The sequence below is a fragment of the Dermacentor silvarum genome, chromosome 6 (assembly GCF_013339745.2).
Source record: "Dermacentor silvarum isolate Dsil-2018 chromosome 6, BIME_Dsil_1.4, whole genome shotgun sequence".
In the NCBI taxonomy this organism is placed as follows: Eukaryota; Metazoa; Arthropoda; class Arachnida; order Ixodida; family Ixodidae; genus Dermacentor; species Dermacentor silvarum.
The window spans coordinates 74,736,757-74,752,438 of NC_051159.1; the positions used below are offsets into that span (position 1 = coordinate 74,736,757).

The window sequence follows — 15,682 nt, forward strand, 5'->3', positions numbered from 1 at the left end:
TTTTGATTTGTAAAGAAGCCAGTTCTCGTGTACAGACCTATCTGGAAAGCATGATACGAACTCATGCAGAAAAATTTCAAGCTCAGTATTTATCATACTGAAGTTTCCTCTCGCATAATCTCTGATAGATTCTACAGCTTTGTGCCCAATTGGTGAAGTGTTCAATAAATCGAACTGTATGGCAGCATGATCGCTTACACCTGGCAAAAGTGACACTGATTGCACCATTGACGGGTGAGAAGTTAATAATAAATCTAGGATAGCTGCACTTGAAGACGTCGTACGGGTAGGTTGCTTGACTAGTTGCGTAAGATTGAAATCAGCACAGGTGTTAATACAGGCTTCACATTCTGAGGAACCGCTATTCATTACAGGGTTAGGGTCATTCCATGATATAGTATAGAAATTGAAGTCTCCTACAAGGAAAGTGGGCGCTGCATGGTACCTTATTTGTAACTTGCGCAAAACAACGTAAAGCTCAAGGGAAAAGCCTGGTGGGGTGCTCGGAGGGCGATAGCAGGCACACAATATGACGTCTTTGTGGTTGACATGGATGCCCACACAGACCAATTCTAATGGTGATCACTGATGAAACGGCGGGAACATTGAAAGAAGTGAAGTCATCACTCACTGCAATTAATACACCGCCGCCTGCACGTGTACCGCGGTCACATCTGTAAAAATTGTACTTTTTTTTCGCAGTTTAAAAGTTCTGAGCTATCTATTTTTGCCGAGAGCCATGTTTCCGTTAAAATAACGATATCTGCTGAGCAGGTGTCAACCAGCGACGATAGCGCGTCACGTTTATTGATTATGCTACGTACATTGCATGACAAGACGGAAGTATTTCGAGAGGAAGCAATCTTTAGCTATTTCTGTGAAGGGCCAACCTGCGGCTCAGAAAGAGCACGGTTGGTCAAAGCCGCGTTGCCTGCCTCACGTTCGCAAATTCTGTCCGTAACGGGGCAATAGGTGTAAGTCGTTTTGTTTACAATCAACCTGTTGTGGTGCACCGTATATGGCCACCCACTTGCTTTCGCAAAGTCTAGCAGTTTTTTTCTTGTTGTGCGGGTGGCTTTTGAAAAATCCTCTCCAACAGATACGCCTGTGCCTCGAAGCTTTGATTTCTGGGACAAAATGTTTTCTTTAACTTTACACGAGGAAAACCGCACGATTATGGGCCTACACCTGTTTGGGATAAACCCAAACGAGCGATTCCCTTATCTGACTCCTGCATATTGAGCGTCTCAGAAAGCAGCTTGAGAATATTTACTTCCGCACTTGCCCACGTCTCTGCAGCTGAGTCTTTGATGCCGTAAAATATAAGATTGTCCCCTCGAGCGCGGTCTTCGTGATCGTCTAACCGAGCTTGTAGGGATGCATTCTCGTTCCTAACTGCTGTAGTCACCAACTGCACTAAATTTGAGTCAATATTGTAGCGGTAATGCGCGGAGGTTAGAAGAAGACAAAGAGGTGGCGTGGAGCGCGCGCTTGAACTGGGCGGTTGATCGTACCGGACTGGTTTTCGCCTTCGGCTGCTCCCTTCATGTGTTCTCATCTATCATCACCTGCAAATAAACCCATACCTTCGTAACAATTTGGTGGAGGTGCTGGGTACATCGCCCTGGACGGCCACGCAGCTCTACCAACTTCGCGACGGAGCAGACGCTTGGCTGGCTTGCCACCACAGGCAGCAGACATGGAAGATTCGAGAGAAGGCGCCATCGGCGGTGAGCCCCAAGACCATCACACAGGCCAGGCTGGCTGCGCGGCACCGGAGCGACATCCAAGCACCTTTTCGGGGAAGCCGGATGAAGACGTGGAAGACTGGTTGAAGCACTACCAAAGAGTAAGTCGCCACAACCGCTGGAGTACTACGAAGCAGCTCGAGAACGTGGTATTCTTTCTTGCCGGGACCACACTTCTCTGGTTCGATAACCATGAGAGCGTGTTGACAACCTGGGACGATTTCGTCGACGAATTTAAGAAGCGCTTTGGTGACTCGATGTCTAAAAAAAAAAAGGCTGAGCAGTCGCTTTCACGCAGGGCTCAATTACCTGGCGAGACATGCACAACTTACATTGAGGCTGTTTTAAAATTATGCGGAATAGTGAGTGCGACAATGTCTGATGAGGATAAAGTGGGGCATCTCCTGAAAGGAATCGCAGAAGATGTTTATAATTTTATGATAACGAAAGAAGACCTCAGAACTCCTTCCGATCTAAAGGCAGCACTTTCGGACGGTTGAAGCCCTTAAAATGCGGAGACTTTTACCAAAATTTGGGCGCTTAGACAATGTCACTACCGTTGAAAGTTTGACAGCCCCATCTGATGACGACATTTCCTCGGTAATACGGCAAGTAGTCAAAGAAGAGCTTGCTCTGCTTCGAGTTGCCAACAGCTCATGAGTGTCATCAATGCGCCTTTGACCAGCGACCTCATGCACCACAACCATCTTGGTCTCGCCAGAGTTATGCGGAACCTCGTGTGACCTATACCGAGTGGTTTGTAAGCCGGAACATGCGCCCTCTCGGAAATCAGGGACGTAGGCCACATCCCCCCCCCCCCTAAAGATTTCCTACTCGGGCTCCTTCTCCCGTCTACAACCAACCAGGCAGCCCGTTCTCATCAGGGACGACAAATCGCGACTCCCGCACTTGCTACCACTGTGGTCTACCTGAACACATCGCTAGGTACTGCCCTCACCGCCAGCAGCGAGCTCCGCGATTTAATGCCTACACCCCTCCTACGTCCGCAGTCGAGCCGTGGTCGTTCCCCAATTCCTTCCAACGACGGCAACAGGAACGCGCGACACGAGCTGACTCCCCGATGTCCGACCGCCCCCACCACCGACGCGACAACGGCGATCTCCGTCCCCGCGTCGTCGCTCTCGGTCGCCGCCACCGCTGGGAAACTAGCTGGTGCGACCGATGGGGGCGAGGCCGCAGTACGATCACCTTCATCAAGACCCCCTTGTGCAGTGATGTTAAAGAACAAAGTGTGTGCTTATGTAGACAATGTGAGTACGGTAGCGTTAGTTTATACCGGGACAGCAGTCTCGATAATGAGTCTGGCTTTCAAAAATCGTCTTGGACAAAAAGTATTGTTTCCTTGGCGGTATTGGTGGAGAAATGTTGCGTCCAATTGGTGTTTGTTGCGTATCGATCACCATAGGTATTCAAAAGTTTAGGACTGAACTTACTGTGCTCGCACGCGCTACCCATGACGTTATCCTAGGTATTGATTTCTTGCGTGAATGTGGGGCGACTTTGGATTGTGGTAGTGGCGCCATTTCTCTGCGCAGCGCCGTGCGTACTCCCGTGGCCGAATTAATTAATGATACCTCGGACGTTTTCTCGGTGTCGAAAGATGTTTGTGTGCCCCCACGGACAGCAATGTTCGTACCCGTACACTCTTCTAGTCCTCGTACGGGATCCTGCTATCGTTTAGTCGAGCCTAATTTCAACAACGCGCTCAACAAAAATGTGAAAGTGCCTCGTTGCCTCGTGCTCGCCGTCGACGGCTCTACCCACTTGTGGACCGTAAATGTCTCGACCGAACCGATATCTCTGCCGGCAGGACTTAAACCGGCAAGCTTTGACGAAGAAACTACGATGACTGTCCAAACCGTGGAACTGTCGTCTGCCGGAGCGAAATCCCATCCTGATTCCCACCCTGATTATTCCCTTGACTTTGAGCGCATGATCAACAAGTCACTGTCTTCTGCTGAGCGGCGCCTCCTTCAAGAGGTGCTGGCAAGTTACGCTTCAGTGTTTGATTTTGCGCAAGACCAAAAATCAACCAATACGCTGCCGCCGTCTCGTACGCAACATCGAATCAATACCGGGCAAGCGTCGCCAATTCGTCAGAAGCCTTACCACCCGCAAACTAATGGTCTCACTGAGCGGACGAATCGCACCCTTACCAACATGCTGTCCATGTATGTCGACGCTGACCACAAAAACTGGGACGCCGTCTTGCCTTTTGTTACGTACGCGTACAACACTGCCAAGCATGAAGTTACTGGATATGCGCCGTTCTTTTTGCTTTACGTACGCAATCCACGGAGCTTTCTGGACACTATCCTACCCTTCCAGCATCATGAAGACCTGTCCATCGCTCAGACTTTCTGTCGTGCAGAAGAATCCCGGCGACTCGCACGTCTGAGAACATTGTCCTCACAGGGCCACAGCAAGAGCCTCTACGATGCCCGGCATATTCCCGTGAGCTTTTCGCCCGGTGACTATGTTTGGCTGTGGACACCAGTTCGCAAAAAAGGGCTGTACCGCAAGTTTCTCGCCACCTACTCTGGACCCTTCGTCATTCTCGCTCGTCTAAGTGACGTAAGCTACGTTGTCGCCCAAGTGACTGCAAATAACCGGCGTTCGCGCGTGACACAAGTTGTTCATGTCGCTCGCCTCAAGCAGTATTATCACCGACCCATTTAACTCGCTCGGTGAGCTTCGTCTGCCCCCGGGGAAAATGTAGCGGTAATGCGCGGAGGTTAGAAGAAGACAAAGAGGTGGCGTGGAGCGCGCGCTTCAACTGGGCGGTTGATCGTACCGGACTGGTTTTCGCCTTCGGCTGCTCCCTTCATGTGTTCTCATCTATCATCACCTGTAAATAAACCCATACCTTCGTAACAATTTTGTGACATAACCTAAGCTTCAATGAGTCCGCTTCTATCAAACTCTTCCCTGCCTTGTTTCCACCAATACTCTAATCGTCTCTTACTTATCTAGACTGTTGACCAGTTAATTCCTCAATCTTTTTTTAATCCCAACGCTTCTGGAAGGTGGACACTCCCTAGAGGCCTGGGTGGGTGAGTATCTTGCCATTCCATTACGATGTGTCGAGTCGTTTCAGAGCTTTTCTTTTATTTTCAAGCGAAGCTTGTACTGCCTGACTCGTGCCGTCGGTGTGGCTGTCGTCGTACGCGAAAAACCTTCTCACCCACAGCTGGCGGCCGGAAACCCTCCACTCCCGCAAGTGGCACGCCGGATCACGGCACTCTCCCAGGCAAGCGCTCCCTCCGTCCGGAGAAGGGAAAGGAGGGTTCGCTCGCTCTCGCCAGTTCAAGGCCAGCTGCGCTATGGGTAGACCGCGCTTGGTCCGCTCCGCTTAAGAGACAGCCTTCAAAGAACGACAACGGTAGCGGGCCCGTTAACGAGCGCGTGCTCGCCGGGCGAATCCGCCGCTTCTCATCCACCAACAACCACGTCTCCTTTATGCTTCTCAAACGCTAAAAAAACTAACCAACCCCTCCCCAAGGGTAGGACAAGCTTCGCGTTTACCCCTGTTCCCGGTAGGGGAGGGGCTTTAAGTTCTTTTTTTTTCAGCACACACATGCCCTCATTTTGTGGCGCATATTTTCTCCGGTATGATTTTGTACTTAGGCAGCCAGCTCGGGCCTCAAATAGCAAGACACCCCCTTTCCGTTATCATACAGATTTTTCTCTACGGTTTTTTTACAGCGAAGCTGGTAAGGGCTCAGTCTTCGAGAGACACGTCCGGATGTAGAGAAAAAACTCTCATTGGCCGAGTGAAAGCGCACGAGGGACGCGCGCTTTCACGGGGAGCAAACGCATGGCGGAGAGCAAACGCGAACGCACGGCAGAGAGCAAAGGCCGTGGGGGGACCTGAGGGAGGGAGGGGAGGCGACGTTTAGCTGTGGCACCAAATGCGCATCTTGCGACCGGGTGCAAGGGGAACTGGCGACTCAATCTCCTACGCGAAAGGAGGACAGCGGGAAGGCAGCGCGGGAGGGAGGGGTTGCGGCTGCTGCTCTGCGAGCAACTTGTACTTTGCGCGGCGCCGGGCGGTCGCGCGCACCGTATCTTGAAAGCGATCTGCAACATGACTCCTACCTTTGTATGCACTGTGCTTTCGCCGCTCAGTTTCCGTTGAAACGATAGACCTCATGAACCTTCGCTCGGTGCTGCTGGCGCGCTTACTCACGCCAGCGTTTTGACATCGGTTGTGTGCGGTCACACAAACAATGCGCAGAACTGTTGTCGGCGGCGGCGGCGTTTTGCCCGCGTTCGCATCGAACGCGCGCGGCGTTGGTGACGTGTTTACGAAGAACGTGTCAACCTTTGCCGTACACTCTATGGCAGTGTGCCGTAGCGACCATAAGGCCATGGTCCCTATGGTCACTAAATAAATGAAAACCACTGGATCATATATATTTCGCATTTTTAATAGTTCAAATAACCAATTACACCATCACCTCTTAATACTCATAATTGGAAATACATAATTCCCACCATAGTACAGATTCGCTGCTTCCATCTCCACCCCAGTGGAAGGGCTGACAGTTTTTTCTTGCTGTTTTTGTAAATCATCATGGTATATTCTTTGTTTACACCCTTTGCATCCAATTTACCGTCTCCGTTTCTCTCACTTTCTTTTCACGATTCCTAGTTGTATATTTACATTTTCAATTACCCTGTAGCTGGTAACAACTTTCTTGTCCCCTTCCATTCCATTTCCACGCTTTTGAGGTACAGGTATTTCTGCATTTTAGCTGGCCATTTCTTTTCATCCATGTTCTTTAGTCCTTCCTCAAAACTAATCTTGCTCTGCGCTTCTCTAACTTCAAAAGAAGCCCAACCCATGTCACATTGCACTGCCTCATTTGTGGTTTTACCGTGGGTCCCCAAAGTCAAACGGGCCGCTGCCCTCTAGTTATTCTGCAATCCCGACAAGATTTCCTGATTCATAGCACAGAATTGCACAAAACGGCAAAGTGGCGCCATCTCGCGGGAATGCCTGGAAATGTGTGGGATGGTGATTGCGTGGCGTGCGTACGTAACATAGGACCGATTTACGCTGGAGCTCCGCAGAGAAAATACTTTTTCGCGTGACGGACAGATTTTGCTGGTGCACTTGGTGTACTCGTCAAAGAATGCTCACGCATTAAAACAACCCGGCAAAACCCATCTCGCAGTGGATGGCGACGTTTCATTCGATTAGCATTGAAGCAATGTAGCGGCGCACTGCATTGCCACCGCTGAAACGCGTCATATATGGCGTGTACTCAGCCGGGCTCCTCTCTCGCGCATTTCATCGGACACGCTGAGCCATCTGGCGACGCTGCCGCGAAGTCCGCGCGTGGCGCGTGTCTGAATATACTATATGACGCGGGTTCGATTCCAGCCAGCACCGACGAACTTTTAAAGGATCTTGTTTGTCATTGAAGAGCGGCTCATACCCAGTGTCACATACTCAGTGGCCCAAGTTGGCCGAACGGTTGGTTTCGGACACGGTTCCTCCAGCGAAGTGGTTCAACGCTCTACCCAGTAACCCTCTTTGGCGGGAAAACTGTTAGAACATTCAAACAAACAAACATAGGTACCGGAAAGTGCGTGAAGTATTCCAAGAATGCTAATCGCATTAAAAAGGTGCAGAACACTAAATGATACGATTGAGGCACTGCGTCATGCTGCACAAGAACATATGAGCCGCTTCTCTGTCCGAATTGAGCAGCTCCTGGAAAGGCGCGGAGTGCCGGGTCCTGCTCTGCTGAACGAGCTGCTCCGAAACAGTGTCTGAGATTGAATAAACTTTATTACGGAGACCAAGCAGCTAACGCCCGAAGGTAGGCGGCAACCCTATTCCAGGCAATTACCTCCACGGTACTCCACTACAGGCGATGTACACCCCTCAACATACACAAGAGACTGCCAATTCTGCAATACGCTAAACACCCTTTGCCACATGGTCTGGCATGCAAAAAGAACCCGCGGACAATGCCCACCCAAGCACCAACAGAAGACCAAATGGGAAGCCAATATGACAAACCAAAGACCTGAGGACCAGCCACGGGTGGTTAACAGGGCTTGGCTATCAGCACAGGGCCACGGCTACCTGGAATAGGGTGTCCGCATTGAGAAAAGAATGAAAAAAAAAAAAAAATAGCGTATATAGCTTGCACTGGAAGCGCAATGCTTAAAGTGACAGCGGAGCTGATGGGCACCTAGATAATCTTGGCTTTTGGCCTAACCCGGCTAGGCTAAGCACTACCAAGTCATCTCCAGCATTTACCGGAAATTTATTATTGATCGAGTATCGATTAGCTATTGATTTCCTATCAACTGGCAATTGCAAGGTATTGGCCACATATTTGGGCTAGGCTAAGCACTACCAAGTTATCCCCAGCATTTTCCGGTATTTTTTATTATTGATCGATTATCAATTGGCTATTGATTGGCTATCGCCAGGCATTGGCCACGTATTTGGGCTAGGGTAAGCACTACCAAGTCATCCCCAGGATTTTCAGGAATTTCTTGATTATTGATCGATTATCGATTAGCTATTGATTTGCTATCGCAAGGTATTGGCCACGTATTTGGGCTAGGCTAAGCACTACCAAGTCATCCCCAGCATTTTCCAGAATTTCTAGATTATTGATTGATTATCGATTAGCTATTGATTGGCTATCGATTGCCTGTCGATGATTGACTAAGCTGAAGTAGTCCCAACCATGCTTAGCTAGGCTTACCCAGGCTCAGCTTCGCTAGTTCACAGGGGTATGTGCCATTGCGCTTGGACCCTTTCTGCACTACCGCCAGGGTCGGCCCACATTTTCTGTTCGCGCGTCACGGACTTACGGCCGGCTTAAACAGCTCCGCTGTTAAAAATCATGCATTCGCTGCGAAAGACTACATTATCGACTATAGCAGCAACGCTGTCGTGAGGTCAATTAACGTCAGTCACCGAGCCCCCGAATATTCAGCCGCCGCATAATAAACCTCGTCGATGCACCGTTTGCCAACTGCGCGCCGCCCGCTCTCTTTACTGCGTGTGGGGAAGTGAAGGAGAAGGGACACGGGGAAGCGCGGGAGGAAAGGCGCTGCATCGAACGCGAAGAGGAGAGAAAAGGGAAAGCCAGGCGTGCTGCGCTGCTGCGGCGGCGCTTTCGGCGGCCACACTCCTCTTGGTCGAGAAGCCGCGGCTGCCGCTGCTGCCGGGCGTGAAAGCTGCTGCGACGGCGAGGTTGGGCGGCGGTGGCCGATGGGGCTGCATGGCGTTGGGCGGCACATGGACCGACTTCCAGAGACTGATTGCCGAGCCCCTGCAGGTGCGCCTCTCGCCGCGCCTCGACTCGCAGGTGGGTCCACGAAAGATCGATTCCTACGCTTCACGCGCAGCCGCCATCATCACCTGGAAGAGCGATCATATGCATGTGCGACCGCGAGGAAGTTGCCTTCGTTTTCCGCCAATCACTCTGCCGTCTTTGAGTAGGGCGATACAGCACCTTGGCCGGCCGTACGTGCACTTTCGGACGCGTCCCTGCGATCTGCGATCGAAGCACTACATGAGTGTTTTCGCGTGGCGCTGAGCACCGTTCCACGTTCAGATTCTCTATAGTCTGTGCTTATAGAGGCGCGATTGGTAATTCATGGAACAAAATATAATTCACTCCTACTTTTGACAGTGTGTATAGTTTCACGACGGAGGTTCCATTTTATTCGTGCGAGAGCAGTCGTTGCGGTCATAGTCAATATGCACATAGTCTTTTCGTAGCCGCATTGCCGCGAGACGCGCTTGTCCGACTGCTGTTCGCGCGCTCTGATCGTCCATGCGCTTCGTGACCGATCTACATATCATAGTGCGCTTGAGCGGACTGCTCTTGTGCGAGAAAAAGCCAGGGGACGACATCGCGCATTCGCAATCGGCTAAGTTGTTGCGCGTTCCCGCCACGTACCCGTGCCGCTGGCGGCCTCCCCATTGGCTGGAAAGTGAGTATCGCCCTTACGAGGAGAGAGCACCGAGAGAGTTCCGGCTGTGTGCGTCTGTCAGTACGCAACCAGCGAACGGCGGCGCGCGTATTCGAACGCCTCGCGCGTGAAATTCTTGAGGTGAACGCCGGTAGCTGCGTAGCTCGCCAATCTAGGGGGCAGCAATCTCGCTGGAGGACTGAGATTTTCGTGACGAAAGAGGCTTCGTTTCGGGGACGACTTGCAGAACATAACGTCGTATTCAGGCCTGGGCCCTCCGGACTCCGGCATGGTATGTAATACTTTGCTAACATGGCCGCTGACTGACGCGTCTCGTAAGCGATTTTAATGTCCCTATCGTCGTTGTGGTCTTTGTCGATGCTGTGTGTAGCATTAGAGCTGTTACGATATGCAGTTATCACGGATTGCCTTAAGTGTACGTTGGACCCTGTTCTCTAAAATGTATTCTAGCCTCTGTAACTCAAAGATTTAAACAGGTGTCGGCCGGTGACGCTGCGCTCGCCGGTTTATTTCGAATAACCGTTATCTTTTACTTCTGGCGCGCGTTATTCCAGCACGTCCAAACGGCTCCTGAACGGCGCCACTGTTACTTTATCGTCGCGTATGCAACGTTTATAGATACTTTTTCTATAAACGTTGCGCGTGTGGTCTTGAAGTGCGCCATAGCTAGTGCGAGATTAAGGGGGCGACAGCTGGAATGTGATGCCAAGTGTTTTTCTTTTCTTTTAAATGCGATTGATTGATAGCAAGGTGGCAGCACATTTCTTATATTTGCGAGGACATTGCTGCATTGGTATTGGTCGTTGCGCGCCTTTTTTCTTCGTGTGCGCACTTGTGTGAATTTGTGTGTGAAAGTTTCTGCCATGCTCATGCTTAGTACACTTGGTCTCCCTCGCCGCGTTAGGGCGCATTCATACTTGCGACCAGACGACGTCCCGCGATAGATTGTGACTGGCGACCAGAAAGCTACTCAAGACGAACGATGTTCACACCGGCCAATGCGATCGACGAGTTGCTAAGCCGAAATGTCTCGCGATATGCCGTTCACGTCTGCTTGCAATGTCATCGCCGCGTAAAACAAGCGTCAGCGTATACGGGCGCTCTGTTCCTTCGCATATGATTGGTTCAGCTGTTCTGCGACTGCGGTCGCGCGACTGAAAAATTGAGCAGCGAGTGACTGGCTCGAAACGGTCGCCTGTCGAGAAAAGCGGCCATTTGTGACTACTTGCGACTGGTCGCTTTGCGACTAAACCTCGCCTATTCGCAAGTGTGAATGGGCCCTTATTCCTAGGTATTCAAAAAACGTTCACGATTATGCATTCTGAGAACATACGTAATATTATATGTTGCATAAGTCGCCTTGCAAAAAAAAAAAAAAAAGTGCGGCTTATTTCTGATATACTTAAAACCTATTCTCATCTTTGTTTCACTATTTAAATATTTTTGTGGAAGTACATCTGAATTCAAAGAACACCAGGGGGCCTGACAATTGTCTTTCAGAGACAATGTTGTTTATGACCTCCTTTGTCTAGCAGCATGTCTGCTCTGCTTATGTGAAGCTTACAGAAGAGAACTATTCCAGAGGGAACACCTGATGTACATTCAAACTGCTCAACTGTCCTTGTTTTTGCACAAGAACTGAGCAAGTGCATTTAGACAGATTCTTTAGTCAAAGGGTGCCATGGCAACTATTAACAAGTAAGGTCTCTCATCACACTTGTGCTGTAATTGTTGGTTGACCTGGCAATACTGACCTGAAGTTCTTTTTTATGTAGAACTATCCTGTACTTAAAACAAGTAACAAGATGCAGCAGCAATGCACCTTCAGAGCATAATGTAGTATCCTCTTAGTTCCTGCAGCACCTATATATAGATATGGAGTACCTATGGTGGTATGCATGAAAGGAGCTGGCTGTGATATTTAGTTGTGGTTTAAAGGAGAGCATGCTAATGAAATCTGTGCAGTATACAAAAGAATAGATAACTACGGGAGGTATTGCGAATTCATTTTTTAAAGTTCCATGGGTCAAAAATGAAGAAAGAAATTATGTGTCTTCTCTTTTGACCTTCTTTTGGTTTGCACAGCTTCAGAAAATGCTAAACATATTAATGTTAATGTTATGTAATTACAGTGCTTGAAAAGTCAAGTAATTATAACTATTGTTGCATCCTCAAGCGTTCGCAAAAAAAAAAAAAAGGAGTATTCAGCTGACACGTGTATGCCCTTTGTACCTCAGTACTGCAGTGCACAAGGACTTGCCACTATGGCACTATGACCGATAGTACCATTTGCCACATTTTCATATTTTTTTTTTTAAGGTGTACATCTCATATTCAGACATGTGACCAAAACTTCATAAACGTACACTAATGCTAAAATAATGTTGTTTCTACTCCGACAGCTTTAAATATTCCTTTTTTCCACTTGCGATGATGGAATGGAATAATCTGCCTTTATCTTTAGATGAATTTCTGTAAATTTTCATCTTTACTTGAAAACCTTCGTCACCTTTGGTCACACAATGCATTCCTGTTTCTTTAGCGTGATAATTAGTGTTCATACTTTTTTTGTGTGCTGGATACCATCTATTGTGATAGAAAACATGTACTGCTATCATGTATGTGTTAAACAAATACTTTTTTTTTTTAACTTGTACAATATCGCCTTATCAACTTCTGTGTGTTGAAATATTGTTAGATTGGTTGGTCACAGTATTTCATTATAGACTCATAAGTTGGTGGACTACTACATACTACCTTGTAAGTTATGTTGTGCTCCTGGCATTTATTCGTTAGGCTAGTACTGCTTTTCTGCTCACTTGTACTACACTCATACTACTCCGCATTGTACTGTCTTTTATTGGTTTTGTTGTAACTTGTTCAATAATTCTTGTGCTCTTCCTGCAAAAATCCCGTATGCTATTGGCAGCTTGTTGAAATAATAAATAAAAAATATATTATTTTGACATCCTATGTACTGTGTACGTATAGGGATGTTTTATATTTTAGTTAATGTAACCATTAATTTTGAAGTTGCACGTTTTACAGTTTATGGTGAACATGCTAAACACTTCTTTGTGCTCTTTTCATGCCATGCTGACATACATTTAGCCACATATTGCGTACCCACTGAACCCTAGAGAAGCCAAAGCCGTGCAACACCTCTCTAGCATATTCTTCTCCATCCTGTCTCCTCTTCTAAAGGTAAAACAAACTTCACATCACTTACCTTATGATAAAGTTATGTCAGCAAAAGGTAGACGCACACTTCATACTAGTAGTGTGTTCTCTGTTCCTTCCTTTATTTCCATATAATGAACCTCTGATGATGGGGATAGTGGTCATGCCCTTTGCAACGGGTCGCCGAGTTTGTCCATGTGCCTTAACCAGTCTGACCACAAAAAAAGTAATAGAGAAAGAAAGAAAACAAACAAACAAAAGACTTGCTGTTATTTAAGCAAACTTTTTATTGGATTGTGGATGCTCATGCAGGTGTAATGCGTATTCACTGCTTATTGCATACGTAGGTCAGGGCAAAGGGATGCAGTGGTCACTTTACACCAGGCCAGTAAATTTGGGAACATGTGGTTGAGCTGCACATTGCCGAAATACCTGTACTGGTAAAGTGAAACACTATATTTTTCCTTGATACCTACAGGGTGATGAATGGTGCTCTGATGCCAAGCACTCCACAACGAGCTGGACTGAAACTTCAACATGCCGTAAGGGCTTCTCATCTCCGGTGGAGCCACTGCACTCACTCTCTTCCTACAATGCCTCGTTGGGGTGCCACCAGAGGGTTCCACTCAATCAAGTGAGTCACAGATGCAGAACAATGTCTCAAAACTTGATTTTGCTGCAGAGTCACTTTTTGCTTGTTTGTTTGTTTGTTCACTTGCTTGCTTGTGTGTATGTTTGCTTGTCTGGCCATCCATCAATCTTCTTTAACCCTCAGGATCAAAGGCATTTCATAGGCAAGTGGTTTATAAGATTACAAATAACAAAAAGTGCAGTTAAGGATCAGGAACAAAAAAACAACAACAAAGAATTAGAGCTCGAGTAGGTGCCAGAATATATGATGCTGGTTTACAAAAAACATCTCTCAGAGCTGCTGTGTTTGTGAAAAAAATGGCTCCACTCAATTGACGTACAAGCAAAGGAAAGAAAATGTCTTGTGTGACAGGGACACAATGTATTGATTGCAGTAGATTCAAATTGAATCTACAGTTTCTAAAATTCACCCTGTATTCAAACATTGTCCTATATCTGCCAAATTTTGCAATATTATAATAAATTGCCCGATTTTTAGAGCTCGTTTACGATTGTCATATAAAAATTAATTTTGCTTATTAGTATTTGCAGCAAGGTAAGTGCAAGACTGATTTCAAAAGAATACAGGCACAGTCACCAACAAATTTAGAGGGCCTGATTTTTTTGCTTACCTGCTCAATTATTCGCCACCTCCCTGTAGCACCATCACCTATACTCCAAGAACCATTGGATAATGGCTACCGAAAGTTTGGCCACCTCTACATGAACATTTCCTGAATGGTATTTTCTTGTTTGTGGCGCTCATCATTGTGACAGTAGAGCAAAGTGCCTGTTCACAATGCCCCTACGTAACAGAAACTGTGAATTGGTTCAATAAATATTTACTAATAAAACACTTTTAGTTGTTTTCAGTTGTCTCTCTCTCTTTTTTTTTTTTTTTTTTACCAGTATCTTACAGTTTTTGAAGTTGGCACGTCTGGCGTTAGCACCTTTCACTGAGCTCTCTTCATTGCCGTCCCGCTGTGGTGACAGGCGCAGCAGCAAAGTGAAGTTGGTGGCGGCCCGTGGTGGCTGTCGGAGCCAAATACAGGGCTGCTACCACCTCCCGACAGCCACCACTACACTCCACCAGGTGCTAACAACAATTCTGGCAGTGGCGATCAATTCTACTCTCCCTGGAACCTGCCCAGTCCATGCCAGCGCCCAAGCCACATGACCACGACTAATGGCATCACTCAGGTGAGTACTTCAGGCCCTTAAAGGAGTACTGCCACATATTCTCTAAGGTGAAGAAACTTTACCACTAGCTTCTCACACATAAAAGGATCACACTTAGCAAGTCTGAAGGCAGAGGAACAACGATAAGGTATTTTCATTTCATACTCAGTTTGGTCTCGAAATGCCGGACCTGGCATCGTCAACATTGCTTTGACATCGTGACAAGGAGCAAACTTTGCTGACTTCGTGTTGAAATGAGACTAGGTATAATGACGCTGCCCATTAAAAAAAATACATAATCTGCATACAAACAAGCATAATCTGCCTGGTCTGCTTATCGCTGTCATGAATCGCTGCAAGGCAAGCATGTCACTGGTGTAAATTGCACAGCCGTTGCCTGCATTGCTGCCCTGTCGCATATTAAGCGGCGGCACACATATCAAAGTGTGCTGTTTGTCCACACGTGACTCATTCGAGAGCACTGCAATTATTTCACGCAAGCAAACCCATCACAGGCGTTTTTTTTTTTTTTTTTTTTTTTTTTTTTTCAAGTTTCGCGAGCTTTTCTTACGACGCAGATAAAAAATCATTGCATAACAAGTAAAAAGTTAGAAGTTGCTGAATTAGATGTTTCCTAGAACGCTCTACGACTTTGTCATTGAAGTTTTTTTCCCTAAGTTAATACTTGCGAAGTTGGGGAATTAATCTTGACTAATTGTGCAATTAAGCAGAATACAAAAACTGGTCTGACTTGGCCCACAACATGCATTTGGTGGCATTTTCTTAGAGTGCTTTGGCATATGAATAAACCTTGGCTAAAGTTAACTAGGACACCCTGTATACGGTTGTCTTGTAATACAATATTGTTGTCTCTATGAGAGAAGGAAACTATAATGGGTGCTGAAATGTTTGCCTCGCCATATGGCTAGCATGCTACTCCAAGTGACGAT

General features: G+C 47.4%; 1 protein-coding gene across 1 annotated transcript in view; it reads left to right on the forward strand.

Moving 5' to 3' along the window:
- Nucleotides 1-1,699: 1,699 nt before the first annotated feature.
- The window catches only part of LOC119455596 (uncharacterized), a 32,546-nt gene continuing 18,563 nt past the window's right edge, over nucleotides 1,700-15,682 (forward strand). The window contains exons 1-4 of the mRNA XM_037717007.2: nucleotides 1,700-1,849; nucleotides 8,951-9,112; nucleotides 13,402-13,557; nucleotides 14,547-14,753. Of these exons, the coding sequence (XP_037572935.2) occupies nucleotides 1,700-1,849; nucleotides 8,951-9,112; nucleotides 13,402-13,557; nucleotides 14,547-14,753 (675 nt within the window). The remainder of the gene's footprint in view (nucleotides 1,850-8,950; nucleotides 9,113-13,401; nucleotides 13,558-14,546; nucleotides 14,754-15,682) is intronic.